Below are 16,907 nucleotides of genomic sequence, written 5' to 3' on the forward strand. Positions count from 1 at the left end.
CATGCACAATGTCGGCACTCGTACAGTGTATATCCACCTTCCGCAGCAATGCAGGCTGCTATTCTCCCATGGAGACGATCGTAGAGATGCTGGATGTAGTCCTGTGGAACGGCTTGCCATGCCATTTCCACCTGGCGCCTCAGTTGGACCAGCGTTCGTGCTGGACGTGCAGACCGCGTGAGACGACGCTTCATCCAGTCCCAAACATGCTCAATGGGGGACAGATCCGGAGATCTTGCTGGCCAGGGTAGTTGACTTACTCCTTCTAGAGCACGTTGGGTGGCACGGGATACATGCGGACGTGCATTGTCTTGTTGGAACAGCAAGTTCCCTTGCCGGTCTAGGAATGGTAGAACGATGGGTTCGATGACGGTTTGGATGTACCGTGCACTATTCAGTGTCCCCTCGACGATCACCAGAGGTGTACGGCCAGTGTAGGAGATCGCTCCCCACACCATGATGCCGGGTGTTCGCCCTGTGTGCCTCGGTCGTATACAGTCCTGATGTGGCGCTCACCTGAACGGCGCCAAACACGCATACGACCATCATTGACACCAAGGCAGAAGCGACTCTCATCTCTGAAGACGACACGTCTCCATTCGTCCCTCCATTCACGCCTGTCGTGACACCACTGGAGGCGGGCTGCACGATGTTGGGGCGTGAGCGGAAGACGGCCTAACGGTGTGCGGGACCGTAGCCCAGCTTCATGGAGACGATTGCGAATGGTCCTCGCCGATACCCCAGGAGCAACAGTGTCCCTAATTTGCTGGGAAGTGGCGGTGCGGTCCCCTACGGCACTGCGTAGGATCCTACGGTCTTGGCGTGCATCCGTGCGTCGCTGCGGTCCGGTCCCAGGTCGACGGGCACGTGCACCTTCCGCCGTGCACTGGCGACAACATCGATGTACTGTGGAGACCTCACGCCCCACGTGTTGAGCAATTCGGCGGTACGTCCACCCGGCCTCCCGCATGCCCACTATACGCCCTCGCTCAAAGTCCGTCAACTGCACATACGGTTCACGTCCACGCTGTCGCGGCATGCTACCAGTGTTAAAGACTGCGATGGAGCTCCGTATGCCACGGCAAACTGGCTGACACTGACGGCGACGGTGCACAAATGCTCCGCAGCTAGCGCCATTCGACGGCCAACACCGCGGTTCCTGGTGTGTCCGCTGTGCCGTGCGTGTGATCATTGCTTGTACAGCCCTCTCGCAGTGTCCGGAGCAAGTATGGTGGGTCTGACACACCGGTGTCAATGTGTTCTTTTTTCCATTTCCAGGAGTGTATATTCTTTAGTACGGCTGGTAAATCTTGTAAATTTTTTGCGCAGGATCAGGGACTGTAGCCTATAATTTGCAAGATGCTGGTGTGCCAAGATCTACCGCCTGTGATAGTTCACTACTTTGGGAAGTACGTTTAACTAATAAAACGTTGCGGATATGTCAAGATTGTTTCATTTAAAAGTCTTTGAAGCAGCCAGATAAGCCGAAAACTAGTTCCACTCGTATACATCCGTAACTCGCCTATTGTGTGCTTCATGGGAACATGTTTCATTGTGCTCCCAACTTTTATTATGCCATAATTTTCACTAGGGCTAGTGATAAAATATCGATATCAAAATGCATTTTAGAGTGCCGATATATTTATTTATATAATATTTTTGCCAATTTGCGGGAAATATTTGAAGTTGTTGTTTTGAAGGTGTAGTAGAACATAATTTTACTTTCACTGTCTGAAGGAGTCTTACTATTTTTTGAGCTTTCATCATGTCCAGTGTTCCTCTTCGACTGTGTGAAGCAAGTATAGGAGGAACAAAGAAGTATTCTGATTGCACTGCGGAGAGGGGGGGGGGGGGAGGGGGGATGGAATAACAAGGTTTCCGATGTCAAGAAATATCACACTAGTAGCGTTAAATAAACATTTTAACGCAACTAGTACGCTATTTTTTACATCGGCATTTTTCAAAAATAATTGCTGAAAACGATGAAAAAAAAAAATCTAAATGACAGGACTGGTCTTCGTGTTGGGCGGAGGCGTGTGAGGGAAAATGCTGACGTAATCAGTCCTTGGCCCTACCAGCGGAAACTGCAACGCTCAGCTTAGTCATGCAGTTCTGACTAGGTCGGAACGTTGGCAGAAATGAAAAAATAGGAAAGCCGGCAAAAAGTACGACGCACAAATCCGTTATGTGACGGAACCGACTGACAGACCTGCCGAATAGCTTTTATTGTGCCATTTACATTCCATGACGACTGTTAAATAAGTGTTTATTGCAATTAGTGAACATGCATCATTTTCCTTTCAATTCTTGTTCCAATGGGGGTAGACAGGGTGCTAGCTTGTTGATCTACAGAACATCTAATAATAAATCAATACTTAAACAAACACCTCTAGAACTGGCAGTATATTTACAACGTGTAGCCGATCTCTTATATAGGCAGGTACGTCGATATATTGGTCTACTGATAATAATTTTCGGTACATCGATGGCCGATAGTAATATTTTCTAAATATCGATATATGGGACTACCGACATTTTAAAAAAAAATATTAATTTTGCGATTAGATGGACATAGCGTAGAGAAAGCTTTTGACAATGTTGACTGGAATACACTCTTTCAAATTCTAAAAGTGCCAGGGGTAAAATACAGGGAATGAACGGCTATTTACAATTTGTACGGAACCCAGATAGCAGTTATAAGAGTCAAGGGGCATGAAAGGGAAGCAGTGGTTGGTAAGGGAGTGAGACAGGGTTGTAGCCTCTCCCCGATGTTATTCAATCTGTATATTGAGCAAGCAATACAGGAAACAAAAGAAAAGTTCTGAGTAGGTATGAAAATCCATGGAGAAGAAATAAAAACTTTGAGGTTCGTCGGTAACATTGTAATTCTGTCAGAGATAGCAAAGAACTTGGAAGAGCAGTTGAACGGAATGGACAGTGTCTTGAAAGGAGGGTATAAGATGAACAACAACAAAATCAAAACGAGGATAATAGAATGTAATCAGGCGATACAGAGGGAATTAGATTAGGAAATGAGACACTTAAAGCAGCAATTAAGTTCAGCTATTTGGGGAGCAAAATAACTGACGATGTTCGAAGTAGAGAGGATATAAAATGTAGACTCGCAGTGGCAAGGAAAGCGTTGAAGAAGAGAAATTTGCTAACACCGAATATAGATTTAAGTGTCAGAAAGGCTTCTCTGAAAGTATTTGTATGATGTGTAGCCATGTATGGAAGTGAAACATGGACGATAAATAGTTTGGACAAGAAGAGGATAGAATCTTTCGAAATGTAGTGCTACAAAAGAATGCTGAAGATTAGATGGGTAGATCACATAACTAATGAGGAGGTATTGAATAGAATTGGGTAGGAGTTTGTGGCACGACTTGACCAGAAGAAGGGATCGGTTGGTAGGAGATGTGCTGTGGCATCAAGGGATCACCAATTTAGTATTGGAGGGCAGCATGGAGGGTAAAAATCGTAGAGGGAGACCAAGAGATGAATACACTGACCAGATTCAGAAGGATGTAGGCTGCTGTACGTACTGGGAGATGAAGCAGCTTGCACAGGATAGAATAGCATGGAGAGCTGCATCAAACCAGTCTCAGGACTGAAGACAACAACAACAACGACAACAACAACGACAACGACGACAACAACAACAATTTGACAGCCTGCGTCTACTTCAACGTGATTTCTCTTCTGTTCACAATAAAGTGCCTGGCGGAGGGTTGAATGAACAGCCTTCAAGCTGGCTCTCTACCGTTCTACTCTCGAAAGACGGTCGGGAAAAACGAGCACTTAAATTTCTCTGTGCGAACCCTCATTTCTGTTATTTTATCGTGATGATCATTTCTCCCTATGTAGGTAGGTGCCAACAGAACTTCTTGGCAATCGGAGGAGGAAACTGGTGTTTGGAATTTCATGAGAAGGTCCCGTCGCAACGAAAAACGCCTTTGTCTTAATGATTGCCACTCCAATTCACGTATCATGTAGAGTTTTGTTGATTCGGGAGACGACTGATTCGATAGAGGTCTTTTTTTATTGTGTTTTGAACCATATTTTCTACATCGTGTCAACGGGTAAAGCTTTCACAAAAGAACAGGTCGATCATTAATGATATATATGTGACTGCAATCTTACAACATTTGAACCGTTTTGCACATGTTTGGAACCATAAATGGCAAGCGAAAGAAATTAAGTCACTTGTTTTTTGTGTGTAAAATCTGAATGACACTAGACTTTTGAAAGTGAGTTTTCCGTGTCCTTGTAAAATTAATTTTTGTTTTTTGTATATCTGAATCACTTTAAACCATTTTCGTGCACTCAGTTCACGTAAGAATGAATTTTACGTGCTACAATTAGCTCCATTTTGAACCATAGTATCTCGATAAAGGATAAAAATTCCTGGCTAAAGAGTATTAGTTTTGAGATTATTTTTCCTACGCAAGTGCAAGGTTTTAATCGATTCGTACAAGTTTAAAACATAGAAGTGGCGTGCTTCAGAAACCTCCTATGAAATGTTGTTCTCTCCTTTTTTCCACCTATAATCCGAACGGTGAACATGGAAATAGTGTCTGTAGCTGAGCATTAACTCCAAACTAATTAACATCATTTGCAAAAGGAACAAATCGATTCTCAAAATTTGCCTCGGCGTCAGCTCCGGTTGGTGGTTCCAACCTCGTTCAGTATACTTGTAAGCGCACTTTTGTGTTGCTTATCTCTGGCAAGTGTATGGCGCAAGAGTAGGGCGTGCGTATAGCGCTGTGTTAATGCCGTAGCTGTAGCACATGTTTCTCAACTTATTGTTAGATGATTAAAAAAGTTTGCCATTCACGTTGTACATTTCACATGAACGTTCACGGCTCAATGTTAATGCTTATCTCAAAGATTACGATTTAGACCTCGTGTGTCGCGTCGGGAGATCAATAATAGAATTTCTGTGGACGGTTACAGGATGATAACACGGACTGTTTTGACTCAGATGACACGTTCTAAGTGAAAGAAACGTGTATGGTTGGACTGCTAGAGCATCACGAGCGTGGCTACTTTCTCGTTTGGGACATCGCACCCCGACGTTCTGAAGCACCCGCGTCGCGGTTCGGTCACGCGCACGCTCTTGTAGCGAAGAATATAGCTTGCCAGTACTGACTGCAAGAACTGCAGCTTTCATCAACTTATGCAGCACCCTTTGAACAGTGTATTACTCGTACATGTGTGTTCTGTGTTGCACGTATGCGAATTGGATAACCTTAGTACGTCACAAGGGATTCGCGATTGTAATACAAAATTAAGATTACGTCAATTGTGGAATAATGTTAATTGTGAAGAGAGCAGTCCAACCCTGTGTGTGTTTTTAACGGAATATTCCGAATTGCACCATACTAAGTTGGCGTTGTTTGTGCGAGTTTGTCTTTATTTCTGATTTAAGTGTATTGATGATTTCACGCATCGCATTCCCTTTTAAAGACTGTTGCAACAATTCGTTTATGTCGTCAATGCCAGATTCTAATTCCACAATTTATTTTTCACTATTAATTTCCAGATGAAGTTTATTACTAGCGTCTGTGATATTCGGAATTCTGTTGTTAAGTATCCAGTCCAATCGGCGCAGTACTCCAATCCCTGTTGCTTAAATCAATCGGTGGGACGTAATTCGCACGTAATACTGACGATAGTTTTTTTTTTTTTTAAGTCATACGAGACTGTACGACATTGCATATGTCTGAACCTCAACTGACGAGTGGATGCTTGATGCATCTCCTTATATATGTTCAAATGGTTCAAATGGCTCTGAGCACTATGGGACTCAACTGCTGTGGTCATCAGTCCCCTAGAACTTAGAACTACTTAAACCTAACTATCCTAAGAACATCACACACATCCATGCCCGAGGCAGGATTCGAACCTGCGACCGTAGCAGTCGGTCGGTTCTAGACTGCACGCCTAGAACCGCGAGACCACCGCGGCCGGCCCTTATATATGTATGTATTCTTCTTCGTAAACTTTCCGAGGAACACGATGCATAGGTGTCCGCAGAGGCGTGTATTAAAGCGCCGAAAATTGTAGAACACATGTCTTCTGTCGGTGAAGTATCGTTGTTAACTCTTCTGGCGGTTGCAGGTCACCAAATGAGTCAAAATAGTAGGCGGTATTAGCACTTTTGATAACATACGCCACCCAGTGTGTTCCTCGTCCCCCAGCAACATCTGAATTCGCGATTCCACATTCTCCGGATTTCCACGTAGTCTTTGGTAATGTATCCCGCATAAGCACACCACGGAATTTTGCAATGTAGAATTTTTTTCCTGACAAATTTGAGCGGAAATGTACTTGTATGTGGTCTGTCCGATAGAATAGCTAACGGCCTGTTTTTGTTTATGTTTATGAACAGACCAAGCCTTTTCATGTACTTCCAATGGCTGCTACTTCCATCATGCGTTTATATCTTCTTGCCACCTGAAGAACCAATTGCACTGACAATAGGTCTCATGGGCGTCTCACGGGCGTCTTGGCCACTCTGTACACCGTAAGCCGACGCACACCGATTTATACCTGAATGCACACAGTTTCCATCATCCTGCCCAGAAGAGATCCGTTTTGAACACGTTGGTATATAGAGCAAATACTTTTTCTGACGAGGACCATTTAAGGTCCGAGATTAACCATCTGATGTACGTGTTCCGAAAGAATGGCTAATGGCTATAGTGCACGCGATATAAAGTCAGCGTCCTCAAAAATAAAAAAAAAAATTAAAAAAGTGAAAATGCTGAACACTCACAGGATGAAACACTGATTGCGGTTCTTCCTTTATGTGGCGCGATTTCCAGAAGATTAGGAAAAGACCGATTTTTCGTCCTCCTAAGAAAATTAAGAAGATGATGCGCCCTGTTAAGGACAATCTCGGCCTCAGGATCCCTGGAATGTGGAAGCAATAATATAGGTCAGACGATTCGTACCGCTTCCGACCGCTGTGCAGAACACCAACGCCATATTAAAAATAGAGAACTGGAGTAATTGCCAATTGCGAAGTACAGCCTCACGAAAAAACATAAAACATTGTTCGAGGAAACAAAAATTCTGTCTCATGCCTCCACATACTGGGATTCTGTTATTAAGGAGGCTGTTGAAATAAGAATGAGCCAAGAGATCTTCAACCGCAATAGCGGATACCATCTGAGCTGTGCATGGAAACGAGCGCTTGATGCAGAGAAGCAGCAGAGACGTTCCTTCCAAGGTTTACGTTCCAACGGAAGCGGTGCCGCCACCGGCGCACACGTTGAGACCGTCAGCGACAGCAGTACGTAATCGCTGACCAGTCATAAGCCGACCACTCAGAAGCCGCCCACGAGCTTTAAAAAAGGCTACCACAGCAGCAGTGGAGACAGTCAGTTGCTCCTGACGATGACGATGGAGGTAATCGTCGAAATCTTGAGATTTTTTTCCAGATCTGACGCAGCAAGTAAACCGAGAATGTTTTACAAATTTATTGTTACTTCATTTAAAGTTATACGCTGTGTGCCCAACATGTATGGGTTTTCGCCACTGACACTGAATGTTTTGTCTGTCTTAGCATTGCTATAACGGTTAACGAATCTGGCAATAGCGTCATCGTCGTCGTTGTTTAATGTCGCAGTGAGTTCTTCGATTCAGTGACCGGTTGCAATGTTTCTCGCAGTGTCATCTCTCAATCCAACTATCCTAACCTCAGCAACCGTAACTTCTAACAAACTGCCTTCCGTGCAGCGATAATTTTGCACTTAGTGACATTTTGCTTTTTATATACTAAGTGTAGTGCTTCACAGATTGCATGTTATATAGCTTTCGCCCATGCTTTACAGTTTAAGCCATGTATTTTCTTTTCAGTTTCATCAACTTTTACAGCTAAGTCGTTTACTTTCTTTCTCAGAATGATGTGAGTGTACGTATCTAGTTTCTTAAGCCTAGCATCTAATTCGTTGATCAGTCTCAGAATTGTCTGGGCATACGTCTCCTTAACTTCATGTTCTGACATAGATGCGAACTTGTCCATGGTGTGATGTATACCGATATGCTCATCACTTCTTTCATAGCTACATAGACAGATACTTCTGGAAGTTCCAACTATACGTATCGTCATTCAGTTTCCTTGACTTACCAGTAACAAGAAACCCATACTGTTCGTGATTCCAACAATCTCACATATCTTTACAAAACCGCTGAATGACATGTCGGTTCCTACATGTGCCTGGTAAATGTGTTTTGGATTCGAATTGTCATGTTTCAAAGCTATAATGAGATTTGCATTATCCCTCACCAACTGTTTCCGTATTCTGTAATATTTCTGACTCAAATCAAATACTTCAGTGCCCATATGACGACCAAAACATAAATATCGTAGAATTTGACCTTCATTTTCGATAACGACATCGTCAGACATGAACACTATGTTTGGCTTTACTCTTCCTGGTGGGGGAACGCGACTTCTTTGACTGAATGTCATGTATGTTGCACCATCAACACGCTGCAGTAACTTTTGCAGGTGTTGGTACTTGCGTTGAAACAGCGTTTTTGAAAATATACATACATTCTCAAAGCAGATTCCATCTTAGTGTGTTAAAAGTGACATGAGAACATTTGCCTTACCACAGCTGGACAGACCTACAATTATCGCTCTTGTGTTATCGAGTAGGAGTGCCTCATTATACTTCTTTTTCTTCTGGACTTCTTCCGAACCATCACAGGACCAGTCACTTACAAAAAATTCCTGATACTTCACCCACCCGGCGATGACACGGACTATGTAAGGTTTTGTGGTGCCGTAGGCTTTTATAGAAAAATGGACGCTTGTAATAACAATATGTGTAGTCAGTGTAGTACAGTCATTTTACCGAGTGAGCTACAATGGCTACACCTTACGTTATAAGATGACAGCGTAATTAAACAAGAAAAAACAAAAAAAAGATTTGGAATTATATATATTTTATTTGCATTTCACCAGTGATACATAGGCTGCATTACGTAAAGAATATAAACAGCTGATATATTTTTAAGTTATTTTCTAAATAATAGTTTTTTGTATGCACTAAATTCAGCATGTATTTCTCTCAAATTGATGGGTGTTCCTTTAGCTGCTTCTTTCGACACCGTCTTGATACACTATTGTAAATCGTCTCCATTCACACTATACGAATCGAGACACGTCACGATTTCCTTATACACAGTTTGAACACACGGCAACCCACGGTTCAGTCTTTCCAGCATAAGGGATAGCTCCGTCCATAGACAGACTAAGTTTGTGGTAGTGGTGCGTTGCAGAAAAATGTATCAACCTCCAGATCTCACCATGAGTGTAACGCCATCCTACAACGATGTTATGGAAAGCGTTAGACCAGCACAGCAAATGTCGGGAGAATACACGGAGGTCATATGTTGATTGATGCAGCCATCTTCACAACACATTTCGACCCATTTCAGCTCTGTAAACCGGACTTAAACACTTCACTACGCATTTTCAATCTCTACATAAGATACCAGACACTATCCATTGAAATAATTATGAAAAATCCGCCTCGGTTGCACAAACTACCTGGTGTTTACCTAGGTTTCAGCGTGAGTAACCACGCCTTCTTTACAACAAATATATAACAGCTTGCCTAAATAGGCATAGTCAAAGGCTAAAATTAACACCTACCGTCCACTGATGCTTCTATACCTTATTTAAGCGTTTTGAACCATTAGCTGTTAAATTATAAGTTGTAGTGAAAAGCAGTAGAGCACCGGGAAGAACTGGCAGCTTCTCATCCACAACATCAACACTCTGTTCTTGCACTAACACTGGAATGTTCTGGGATAGTGCATATGTCGGAAACGAGTACTGAATCACACCGTGTGGTCTAGGACCCCGGCACAGTTTTTCTAAGAGTCGGGGAGTTGCTGGGTACCTAAATCAATGAGTGGGATGGATAACGGCGGTTCGTTGTCCTGCTCCAACACGCTGATCAGATGCACAACAGGATCCCACGGTGGTGCTACGGCTGCTGATCCTGATAGGCCAGAGTTCGCTGCAAGTTTCGACAAGCTGGTGGTGGTGGCTGCTGGACTAGACACTAGAGGTCGCTGAACAATGAAGAAGAAACAATAAGATACCACAGACAATGACGTGCAGTTGAACAAAGAAATGAAACATGACAAAGAAGAGGAGGAGGAGGAACCACAATACAGTAATAGTAGCAACGATATGTAACGAATACATACTTTAATCAAACAATGGAAAATCCAGGATGGAATGTAACAATACGAGAGAAAGAAAGTTGCTACTCACCATATAGCGGAGATGTTAAGTCACGATATGAACAATAAAAAGATTCAACTTGCACACACGTCTGCGGTCTCAGAGAGCGAAACTACACTGTGAGCAGCAGCACCAGTGCATTATGGGAGTGGCGACTGGGTGGAGGTATGAAGGGGGCTGGGGCGGGGAGGGGGAAGGATAGTATGATGGGAGTGGTGGACAGTGAAGTGTTGCAGTTTAGACGGAGGGCAGGAGAGAGGGTGCGGAGGGGGGAGGGAGTAAGTAGCGCAAAACAGAGAAATAAAACGAGATTAAAAGACTGGGTGTGGCTGTGTAGTACTGGAATGGGAACAGGGAGGGGGTTGGATGGGTGAGGACAGTGACTAACGAAGGTTGAGGCCAGTAGGGCTATGGGAACGTAGGGTGCATTGCAGGGAATGTTCCCACCTGCGCCATTCAGGAAAGCTGGTGTTGGTGGGAAGGATCCAGCATCTCCGCTATATGCTGAGTAGCAACATTCCTTTTCTTAATACGTACTTTAATATTTCTTCTGTGATGGAGAGGCAGCTGACGCTCTCGACTGCTGCTGGCGATGCTTCATGGTTCTTCTTCTTCTTCCAGAGACAGACTGCAACTGGGACCGATGAGCTACTGTACCCACCTCATACTCCCTACATCACCATCACGTGACCAGAAATTAATTACTCAATTATTTATTGACTTCAGTAGTATTTCTGAATCGATTCTCAGCCATTTGGCTTGGAAGGTGTTCATACGTGCGCCAGTATACTGCAGTGAGATGCTTGGAGGTTTCCCAGCTAAACGCGGATTTGTCTGCGGTTCGATCCGACGGTGACTGATGGTGCGTACAGACCCAGCAGTGACAAACGACAGGACGTGGCTCCTTGAGAGAGAGAGAGAGAGAGAGAGAGAGAGAGAGAGAGAGCACATGCTCCGACAGCAATTTCTCGGGTATCAAATGTCAAAGGGGTGCCATTACCTGATGCCCTTTTTTATTTTTCAGGGAAATGTTTAAAACGCCGATAGCTATTAATTGGCACAGTAGTTTGTGACAGTGTGGACTGTAAGGTTTGGCTACATTCCATTTTGTCCAGTAGCGAGATGCTTTTCAATAAGAGTGGCACATATGTATGTTCTGTTAACTCGTGACTGTGGCGTGTTGTTCCACGTCACCATGTATATCCCCACCAAACTAAAAACTTACATGCCACTCGTAGAAGGGGAAAAATCTTCGTAGTGCCTTACGGTTTATACACAAATTTTATGTCGCTGGCTTACAGTCAGAAATTCTACTGTCTCTGTTCAATGTGTTTCTTTAAATGTACTTTTAACTTTTTCATGTAACTCTCCATGTATTTTTTTTAATTCATTTCAAATGTAAATCACTAATTCAGGTTGTGAACAGACGGACTAGTCGCTCCGGTCTCTTGTTTATTTTTAGTACAACACCTGATGACGGTCATATAAGAGCCCAAAACTGGTCGTGTTCTAAATAAAAAGAACTTTACAACTGAAGCGGTATTTTCAACCTTTGCCATTCACTAAAGTACATACGACAGACAGAATTCGAGCCGAAATGGGAACCTTAAGGCACCTGCCTGAAAAGTGGCCAGACTGATTACTGGGCACGTGATGTCAGCGAAGATTGGTTTCCTTAAAGAAAGTATATTAGTTTACACATGTTACAAACCAAAAAAGTCAGAATATTACTATTCGGAAAGGAACACAGCTAATTATCAGATAGATGCACCAGAATAACTGTTTATAATAACTGTCTTCATTCACGACATACTATTTTAGCATTTGTCGTCATTGTCAAGTACGTCTAGATAGATGTGCACAATCTTTGTAAACATATAGCGTCGTAAGAACTGAACTGTCAAACCATAATTATCATATTACTTCAATATAACTTACAACAACTCTTGCTTGACACAGATGTGCATGTTGTTAAAACATGTATAGAGGATACTGTGTCATGGAAAACGTCTGCTCAGTGGCACTGTGTTTCAGAATCGTTTACAGCGGAGCCAATTCAGGGGACCAGGCAGACCTCATCTTTGGACATAGGCAACCCCCTGCTGTCTCAGGCACCAGCAGAAACCAGGTAAGCACGACGCAAGCCGCTCATCTCTGTTGCCAAATTCTACGAGTGCGTATTTCCAAGACTACAGTGTTCGTCACTTTACGTGTCGGTGTTGTAAGGTACACCATCACTGATAGCTATTTACTGAGATCTCACGATGATTTCGTTGAATTCTCATTTCATCTAATCTTCAGATTTAACTGTGTCTATCTTATGCTAATGCAGTCACTGTGATGCCGCTGCCCCTGTCTTTAGCCAACCAAAATACGGCCATCATTTCCAAATGAAAAGAACCTGGATTCGTCCGAAAACACTGTCTGATGCCACTCCTGTCCCCAGCGGCGTCGTTCCATACACCATTGCCGTCTATCATGTTTCTGCTCATTCGTCAGAGATACACGGAGAAGTGGATGACGCACACGTAGCTCATACCGTAATAAACCGCGGCAGACTGTCACCCGTGATTGTGTACGTTGTGTTATACTGTTTCACTGCTGCGCCAGAGACGATAAGGAAGTACATCAGTCCTGCAATGTCATTCGGATGGGGTGTCGATCTTCTCGGGTGGTGGTCTGGTGGTGCGACCTGACCCATATCGTCGTGTTCCATGGCCTCTCATGAACCATCCGGCACACACGCCCTTTGCACTGCCGAAACACTTCGTCCCACACGAGCAGCAACTTCCCGGATGGTTGCATCACATTCTCTGGTGCTAATTATTCGCCCTCTTTCAAATTCACTGATTTGATAGTACTGTTCGCGTATGCGGCTGCCAGGCAACCTGCACATCTGTTCAAGTCACACTGATTCATTACCTTCGGTTCATGGCGACAAAAAGTGCCGCAAGCACATTTCAGCAGTAAGTTGTGTTGCGCCGTGATATCGGTGTCGAGCTTCAACCCGTGCACCGACATGATTCAAATGCTAACCATTTCTGCATTCTAAGGTGCGTGTCATGCGAATATCTCTAGTTGGTCAAGGTTTTCTTCAAACAGATGAACCCTTCCAATGATTATCTTTTAGTTACCAGGTATCAGCCTGCACCTTCTCCTCAGGGGCAGTTGTCACAGCTCACAGTCGTGCAATCACGATTTCAAGAGTCTTTACAGATAAATATTTTGTCCATTGTCTTTTCAGCTTCTTTTTCTTTAATTCCAGTCGCATTGATTCAATCATGTTCCAAGAACTCTAATCGCAGCGTGATATATTTGGTAACACTAAGCGCAATAAAGAAAGAGAATTTTTAATTTTACTGAAATGACAATCTCAGATTCTTTCCTGGCGTATAGGTATATGTACAAAATCTTGGCCTACTTTACTGACCTTACTCACAAATTCATTTCACTGCGCAGTAGGTGATATTCAGTGCCCGCCAATTCACAAAGAATGCTCGTTGGCCAATGTAAATCAAACCGGTTTATCGAGCAGTGTTTCAATTTGTGTGATTGGCCACAAACTGTGTAGCAAGTAGCGTGACATAGTGGTTAGCGTCTCTGGCTGCGGTGCTACGGCTGGCCAGTTCAAACCCGACCACCAGCACTGTAACGTCCCCTTTAGGAAACTTAATGAATTACTGTGCTGATACACCTCTTACATTATTTGATTTTCAAACAGCTAAGCAGAACTGAACGTACTCAGACATTTCGCTCTTTACCTATTCTGATCAAAACTAAACTGACACACAATATTTTAACGCAACGCAATCTGACTTTCAATAGTCCCTACAAAAGAATGGCCCTGACTAACATTATCCTATACCTTTCACAAATCACTTACCTCACAAAAATCTTCGTTACTCGAACTACTGCAATACAGTGAGCGCCACTACTGCCAGCTAAATGAAAGATTCAAACTACTGAAGGCACTAAGTACTGATAGGCATAGTTAGCAAATGAAAGATTTTGATAGAGAACAAACAATGTATTTACCTTAATAGTGTTCAAAAGTCATAATATATATAGCTGTTCATGAATTCAGTCTTACAAATTTACTGTCTCTGATGGACACACGTCCAGATCATCCGCTCTCAAAACTCCGCCATTTCTCTCCCCACATCCATCACTGCTGGCGGCTCACCTCCATCTGCGTAACGCTACGCGCTGTTAACATCCAGCTGCCCAACGCTACACATCCACCACTGCTGGCGGCTCACCTCCAACTGCGCAATGCTACGCGCTGTTAACATCCAGCTGCACAACACTACAATAGTAAACAACAATGCAAACGAGCCACAGCCTTCACACAGCACAGTCAGTGATTTTCATATAGAGCGCTACGTGGCGTTACCAACATAAAAACCTAAACAGCCTACTTACAAGCGGTACTGTCCGTAGTAGGTTGTCCCCTGGTATCAGTGTGAATATGCATTCCCACGTTGTCTCTCTCCCTGTGTAGCACGCCAGCGACTGGAGACAGCACGCCCACCCCCAGCGCTCAGTCGCACAGCGACCATGGTGACCACAGTCGGACTCCTGCATCGGTTGCCACACCCGCAGCTCCCTGCAGCAGCCGTCCGCTTAATGCCACTGCCGTGTCTCTCCTGCGGTGAGTTCTGCCACTATATGAGCAAATTTTTAACATTCATACGAGACTTACGGATGGTGTGAACCTTAGTTTTTAGGAAAAGTTGTTCCTTTTATAAATTATGTTGCTCGAGTAGCAGTGCATCAAAGTGATTCTCAACATCCTTTTTTTGAATTCACAGTGTGACTTACACTGAGCTTACAGATGTCATGGGATACCTCCTAACATCACGTCGGACCTACTTTCACTCACGGTAGTGCAGCAGTTCTATGTGGCATGAACTCAACAAGTCGCTGGAACTGCCCCAAAGAAATACTGAGCGGTGCTACCTCCATAGCCGTCCATAATTGCGACAGTATGGGTGCAGAATTTTTTACCCGAACTGACCTCTCCATTATGTCCTATAAATAGTCCATAGGACTGCTGTCTAGCGATCTGGGTTACCAAACCGTTGACTTGTGCAGAATTTTCTGGTATGGCGCATTGTCATCCGCAGAAATGTCATTGTTGTTAGAGAACATGAAGGCCATGAATGAATGCGCATGATCTCCAGTTATCCTAACATTACCATTTACAGTCAATGATCTGTTCACTTGGACCAGCGGACCCAGTCCCTTGGATGAAACAAATCCCACACAATTATGAAGCCACTATGACCTTGCACAGTGCCTTGGCGATAACGTGGAACCACGGTTTCGTGGGGTCAGCGCCTCACTAGAACCTTACCATCAGCTCTTATCAATAGAAATGAAGACTCATCTGACCAGGCCACGGTTTTCCAGTCGTCTAAGGCCCAAACGATACCTTCACCAGCCCAAGGGAGGCGCTGCAGGCGATGTCCTGCAGTTAGCAAAGGCACTTGCGTCGGTCGTCTGCTGTTTCAAACCGTTAACGCCCAATTTCGCTGCTCTGTGCTAACGAATTCGTTCGTCGTACCTCCCACATTTATACAGTTAAGTGTACGCAGCGTTGCTTGTCTGTTAGCACTGACAACTATACACAAATGCCGCTTCTATTGGCCGTTGAAAACGAAATGTCGTGTGGCTAGGGCCTCCCATCGGGTAGATCGGTCGCCTGGTGGAAGTTTTTTGAGTTGACGCCACTTCGGTGACTTGCCCGTCGATGGGGATGATATGATAATGGTGATGATGATGATGATGATGATGATGATGAAGACAACACGACACCCAGCCGGGAATCGAACTCGGGCCCCCTTCCAAGGCACTGACCATTCAGCTATCGAGGCGGACCCTCGAAGTGAAGGCCGTCGGCCAATGCGTTTCCCGTGATGAAGGATAAGTCATGAAATTTCGTGTTCTCTGCAAGCTCGTAACACCTTACATCTCGGAATATTGAATTCTCTAAAGGTTTCCACCCCTCTACCTCCGCGTTCAATGTCTGTTAATTTCCGTCGTGTGGACATAATCACGTGGGAAACCTTTTCACATGAATAACCTAAGAACAAATGACAAGTCCGCCACTGCATTGCCGTTTTATACCCTGTGCACTCGATACTAACACTATCTGTATATGTGCATTTCGCTTTCCCATGATTTTCGTCGCCTCAGTGTAAATTCAGTTCAAAACATTGATGATAGTCTCAATGCTATGATATGGGAACATACTATAAAAGGAAATCCTTTTCGAAAGATAGTGAATGTACTGTTGTGTTGGACACAATTTAAGCTTTCAATTATGCTGTTCTATTTTCCAAATTAATCCTCCTGAAAAAGGGTGGGAAAGCGGTTATTCATGCACTACAGCTCTCCAAAATGTAAATTTTACGTGAATAAACAGTTTCAGTGTACGTCTGTGGTGGTACCAAAAAAGAAATGATGATGCAATAATAAGTGGGAAACAAGGAATCAATAAGAATAACAAGTGAGAAATTTGTAATAAAAGTAATACGCAATTCCGGAATATGAGTACGACATGCTGTGGTGCGGCTGTTTGAATGTTTTGTAAATTCTGTATACGTTTCTTTAAACTCCTTTTTTGGACACT

The 16,907-nt window shown here is 43.8% G+C and overlaps 1 protein-coding gene across 1 annotated transcript in view; it reads left to right on the forward strand.

Annotated features, from left to right (window-relative positions):
- LOC126273250 (ankyrin-1-like) overlaps nt 1-16,907 on the forward strand; it is a gene marked incomplete at its 5' end in the record, with an annotated part of 44,470 nt that overhangs the window by 22,640 nt on the left and 4,923 nt on the right. Inside the window, 2 exons of the mRNA XM_049976795.1 lie at nt 12,308-12,401; nt 14,775-14,924. Coding sequence (XP_049832752.1) covers nt 12,308-12,401; nt 14,775-14,924 — 244 coding nt within the window. The remainder of the gene's footprint in view (nt 1-12,307; nt 12,402-14,774; nt 14,925-16,907) is intronic.

Source organism: Schistocerca gregaria, chromosome 5 (genome assembly GCF_023897955.1).
Source record: "Schistocerca gregaria isolate iqSchGreg1 chromosome 5, iqSchGreg1.2, whole genome shotgun sequence".
Taxonomy (NCBI): Eukaryota; Metazoa; Arthropoda; class Insecta; order Orthoptera; family Acrididae; genus Schistocerca; species Schistocerca gregaria.